General features: G+C 33.9%; 1 protein-coding gene across 1 annotated transcript; it reads right to left on the bottom strand.

The window, feature by feature from the left end:
- Window positions 1-332: 332 nt before the first annotated feature.
- On the bottom strand, window positions 333-2,321 carry LOC132192085 (protein ALUMINUM SENSITIVE 3). The gene is made up of 3 exons (XM_059607290.1): window positions 1,915-2,321; window positions 960-1,205; window positions 333-849 (listed from the first exon to the last, which is right to left on the bottom strand). Exons 1-3 carry the CDS (start codon window positions 2,287-2,289, stop codon window positions 535-537), a joined length of 936 nt encoding a protein of 311 aa, XP_059463273.1. The 5' UTR covers window positions 2,290-2,321; the 3' UTR covers window positions 333-534.
- Between the last annotated feature and the right edge of the window lie 3,591 nt (window positions 2,322-5,912).

Below are 5,912 nucleotides of genomic sequence, written 5' to 3'. Positions count from 1 at the left end.
AGAAAGGACACCCTCTTTTCCAGCATTATTGCTGCTGCACCTTACTTACTCGCTGCTGCCATGCTCCTCACCTTTCTGTCGTTGCATTCTGAGTATGCCCTCGTCATTTACGAAGTAAATGTTTGTTAATGTTATCTTGATTAGTTCAAACACATGTCAGCTCGTAACGGATCTAAACATGCAACTTTGAGCGTTTCTGTTTGTTAATGTATGAGTGTTTTTTGTTTCTTGACATAGAGGTGAAAAATATTTTTGTGTTTTTTTTGAAGTGTTTTGTGTTTGGATTGTTTATTAATGTTTTTGAGACCGGCATGCAATTCAGGCTGGAAAAGTGCTCAAAATTTTTTACATCATTTGATGGGAAATTAATTATCAGAAAACAGAGGAACTTAATACATATCATACACTTATGGTGTTTAATGGAACCTAGCTAGTAGAAGCCTCAGTGGTTGATGCTGCTTCTCCCGCAGGTCACACATAATTTCCTCTTAAATCTTAAAGGGTAGCAGCATTGAGAGAAAAACTATACAAAACTCATTCTGCAGAAAAGACCTTGGTTTCTAGCTGGAAAGCATTGGTGAAGAAGGCAGGCCAACAAAGGTATGTAGACATGATGCTGCTAACTGTTGATGCACCAATAAGCATGTTCATTACCACAATCTGCAGCTGAATGGCCTCCAGAGGGGAAGCTCCTCCCATTATAAGCCCAGTCATTGCACCAGGAAGTGAGATGAGACCCACAGTTTTTGCATTGTCCAACACCGGAGAGAGTGAAATAACCAGAGCCCTTTTTACTTGCTGCAGTGTTGCTTGCCGCGGGGTTGCTCCAAGAGCCAATGCTGTCTCCACCTGCAAAATCAAACACAACAAAATCCAAATGAAAAAAATGAAACTATTTTACAGCCTATTAGAAAATCTGAATGAGAATATTATCATTTCTCCATGAGCCAGTGAGTTACCAGGTTCATTTGTGTTCTGATATCATCTCGAAGCCTTTTCATGGTTACCCCAGTCACTGTCATTGCATTCCCAACCATCATACCTGCGACAGGGATGATGTATCGTGGAGTGAAAGGAAAGACATTTAGTGCAACCAGCAGGAACATAGTCACTGCAGTTCCAGCCAGAATGGAAGCTCCGGCAACATACTTCCCTCGTGGGACATGTTTAGCTCGTTGACCGGCAGTATAGCCTGCAACAGAGACCTGCAAAGGACTTCTCAGTACAATTTATCTCCTCCCTTTCCCCAAACTACGTACTCTTCTATTTTCATAAATTAGTGACACAATACTAAAGATATTTCAATATCAAGCACAAACCAGGTCTAGGGCAAATATTTGACAGGGTTTGGGGAGAATTTGGTAATACCAAAACTTTATACTATGAGATAAATTGAAGCCAATGAAGTTTGGCCCCTTGTAAATACTTTATTTAATTGCTCTGCCTCCATAGAATTTGATCTGGCATTCTGATTGCATTTGTTGTGTGTGTATCTCTGTCCATTACTGTTGGGATTCAATTATCAGATCCGGACAACAAACCCAACAAGAATTACATGGGAAGGATGAAAACAAATGTTTGGTGAAAAATCCACTTCAAGATCTCCAAGAATAGTATATGAATCAAAAAGTGAATTTCTGGAAATTGAACAAACAACTACCAGGAAAACAAAAACAGAACAAAAAATAAAACAGGACCCGTTCATATTAGCACAAACTTTTATTTGAAACAATCAAACCTCTGCCAAAACAAATCTGTAATGATGGGAAAACGATTTCAGCAACACCCAGATATCCTTTTTCGAGTTCTTTAAAACAGACAGCTTTTTTTTGTAGATAGAAATGAAGTAATCATTCTCAAAAGCCAAACACGTACAGGTGATGAAGCAAAAAAAGGTGGAGAAGAAACACCAACCATGAAAAGGTAGGCGAGAATGATCCACCCAATATTCTCCTGGCTGAAAATGAACTGCAGAACAAACCCAATAACAGAGAGCTGAATAAAGGCCCTGAGAATCGAGTAAACCATCTCTCCCTCCAAACCCAACTTCTGAAAGTAGGAAAGGAGCACGGCCATGAGCACCACCGCGGTGGCAGCCGCCGGCTTCACCATGCCCTTGGAAAAGTCGAGCAGCCATGAGAAATCCATTGTGAAAGCTCCCCAGAAAGCAAGTTGCAGAGCCCAAACAATCGGTGGCAATGGTTTGGTGCTTCTGTGAGAATTTGCGTGGTGGTGATTATAAGAGGTAAGTTGGCTCGAGGAAAAAAGGTGCTTCTGAGACTGAATCATCTCGTGGAGTTTATTACTATTTATTGGAAGGTATTTAAGAATTTGGGCTACGCACATGAGATCGAGCAGATTAGCTGATTATTTTAATCTCCAATTTATAATTTAATTTGCTAGATTTTATATATTTTCAATTTAATCTTTAAAGTTACTAATTTTCAGTGTAAAAATTGATAATTTTACAATCATTGAGAGGAGCCGCGTTTATCGCTTTTATGATGGCATGATCATTAATTCGAGCAAAAACAAAATCAACTGACGCCATCAGGCCACGTGGCTCGTAATTAATTCCGCTAAATTTGGCTTTTTCTTTTGGGGTTGGAATCCACCGTATACACAAGTACATGTTTTGCCGTTAATAAAAAAAAAAAGAAAAAAAAAGGGTACATGTTTTGCAGTACTGCACACAAGTGGGATCATTTTTGTGGCCTGTATATTGAGATATGATGGAATTACTTTTTATTTGGGCCTTTAAATTTTAATCTTTTTGAATTATAATAAATATTTTTATTTTGCGTCTCTAAATTTGAAAAGTTACGTCGGGCTTTCTGTCGTGTGTTAAATTATACACTTTGTTATAAATGAGGGAAATGAAAACCACCTCCACAACTATCAGAAATGGTTCAGCTATCCAAAAACCATAGTTGAATAATCCCTATAGACTATGAGGGACTTACAATATAAAGGTGGTTGTTGGGGTGGTCAAACCATCTACTTTGACCACAAAAATGACTCGATCACCTCCAAACGGATTAGGATGGTTAAACCATCCCCGTAGACCGTGGTCAAAGAGAATTGTTGTCACCTTTTATATCGTGTTATCCAATCATCAAATAACAAATTAGTTAGTCTTAAAGGTTGTAGTATATATATATATTATTGATTGCTGTTTTATTTAATAAGAAAATAGATTCATTGGGTTTAACTCATGCACATAAAATTTTATTGATTTAATAAGTATCCTATTATTATTATTCTTTTTTTGGTCATGTCTACACAAGAGGGGGAAGAAGATTCAAACTAGTAACCTCTGCTTCATAAAGTGTGATCTCCAACCCATTGAGGACAAATACCCTATTATTTTAGGGGGGGGGGGGGGGAAGAAGGAACTAGTGAATACCCTCTAGCCAAATGTTTTGGCAACTTGTTTATATTCAAAAGCTTTTAGAACTAAGCAAACACATTTAATAATTAATATGGCTGTAAGTTGATAGACAATATTAAGATTTATCCAATTCTGACAGCACATACATCACTTATTTATTTATTTTAATTCACACCATCATTTATTTATATTAAAGATGATCATCGTGATAACTTTTTTTTATCAGTTGATTCAGTTCAAGCTTTTGTGCTCTTTCCCCTCCCAAAAGTCTTTATGAAACACACCCAACATGATAAGAATAAAAATCTGCTTTTGATGTCCACGAAAGATATAAGAATAATACAACACTTTGAAAAAAAGTAAGAACTTTCATTTAAAAAAAAAAAGAAGAAAAGAAATAGATATACGGTTGTAAATATGCAAAAAGGAAAAAATTAAATTGAGATATGTACGGTTGTGTTTGGCAATGTAATAGAAAAAGAGAGTGAAAGGGTACTGTAACAGATTTAATTGATATGAGAGAAAAAAAAAAATAAGAACGTTTTGTATAAAAAAATAAAAAAATTTATTTTGTAATGATTTTTTTATTTGAATAATAATAAAAAGTTATTAATGTGATGTAAAAAGTAAGAATGTTATGGTTGATTTTGAGAAATTTTTTTTGGGTTTTTTGGTCAGGCTAATCCAGCCCTTTGCCAAACATAACCGTAGTTTCTTTCAAAAATTGGGTTGGAATTTTTAAAAATATTTAATCTATAAAATTTTAATATGTGAAAAATACATATTTTGTTTATAATAGCATTGCCATAATTAATGTGAGAAAATGTACTAACGTGCTATTAAAGAAGAGTATGTAGTTGACAACATGTGACAATTATAAAATTATTAAAAAAAGTTTCTTCCAATGAAAAACTCAAACCAAAATTAGTTTATTTAATTATATTATTCGCTTAGTTGTTAGAAAAGATAGATTGGCGGTTTGATTAATCATGAATTAGAGTAAATAAAATAATTGAGAAAATCCGCAACCGGAAGTAACAGGGACGTACGTACGAACGGTACTTTTGTGGGGGAGGTTTTATTCGGACTGAGGCAACCGTGTCAATTCGTCGATGAATTCCGAGGAGGTGGGGCCTACGCGGTATAATTTGTGACGTGGACATTACTTTGCGGGATCACGAAAGGAAAGGAAAGGAAAGTGCCGTACCGCTGACTCAGTGAGTTCTTATCTCGGGAAGGACGGTAGCTTTAAATAGCAACTTTCTTCTCTCTGGTCGGTTTTTACTCGTTGTCTTTATACTTTTTTTTATAAATAAAATAAAAATATTAATAAATACTTAAAATACAAAGCATTCACATTATATTATGTTACCATAAATAAAATTATAAAAGAGAATAACTTTAATAGTCGTAAATCGAATGTTTTGAACCCTTAAGTAAGAAGAAAACATTTCAGTTTGAAACACACAAAAAATATATATGTAATATAATCTTTCACATCAAATAATGTATCTTATCTTTATAAAATATTTCATATACAAAATACTATTTTTTTTTTTTAAAAAAAAAAAAAACAGTTCAATCTCATTCATTGATAAACGAGTATAAAGCTCAAACAACACAGAGCAAAGCTCTGAAGCAATTATAACCGAAGCTATAAGGTTACAAGCGTCAAAGATGACGTATTACATTCAAGACTCATATAAAATTCGCTAACCTATAATTAATTTTTAAATTAAACATTTTTGTATAAAAAAGTAAAAAAAAATTGTTTTGTAGTGATTTTTTTATTTGAATAGTAATAAAAAGTGATTGATTTGATGTAAAAAAATAAGAATGTTGGGGTTGATTTGAGAGAAAAAGTGTAAAAAAAAAAATTGGGTTTTGGGTCATGGGTCCTCTTTCCAATCCGGCCTCTTGCCAAATATAACCTTTACATTTTAATCTTTTGAATTATCATAATTTTTTATTTTACGCCTTAAAATTTGAAAAGTTACATCAAGCCTATGGTGTAATTATCGCATGTTAAATTAGACACTTTTATTAAGAATGAGGGTTAAAATTAATGGAAAAATAGTCCCAAATGAAAATGGGGTGGTCAAACCACCTCCACAACTGTGAGAAATGACTCTGCTACCCCAAAAACATAGTAGAACGATCCCCATAGATTGTGAGGGTAGTTCGGTTTAATTTTTTTTATAATAATTTTTTAATAACTTTAAGGGTATTTTTAAGGAGAAAAACACAAAAAGAAGTCTATTTTGACAATAAATACTAACAAAGTGTCTAATTTGACACACAATGATAATTTAGAGGCCCCAATGTCTCTTTCTTAAGTTTGAAAGCATAAATGAAAATGCGTGATAATTTATAAATTAAAAGGCTAAAGTATATTTTCCTCTTAAATGAACTATTTGTGACAATAAATAAAAAGGAGAATGACAAGTGATTTACAATTACAATATAAAGGTGGTTGTAGAGGTGGTCAAACCATCTTCTCTGACCACAAAACTGACTCGGT

This window comes from Corylus avellana, chromosome ca9, assembly GCF_901000735.1.
Source record: "Corylus avellana chromosome ca9, CavTom2PMs-1.0".
Lineage (NCBI taxonomy): Eukaryota > Viridiplantae > Streptophyta > Magnoliopsida > Fagales > Betulaceae > Corylus > Corylus avellana.
Note: the sequence above shows the minus strand (reverse complement) of the source record. Positions and strands in the feature narration are given on the sequence as shown.

Bases quoted from the DNA above. Each gene is read 5' to 3' on its own strand.
- LOC132192085 (XM_059607290.1), bottom strand. From the start codon at position 2,289: ATGATTCAGTCTCAGAAGCACCTTTTTTCCTCGAGCCAACTTACCTCT. The intron at 1,206-1,914 runs GTTGGTGTTTCT...AGTCCTTTGCAG, and splicing joins TTCTCGCCTACCTTTTCATG to GTCTCTGTTGCAGGCTATAC. The intron at 850-959 runs GTAACTCACTGG...TTGATTTTGCAG, and splicing joins TCAGAACACAAATGAACCTG to GTGGAGACAGCATTGGCTCT.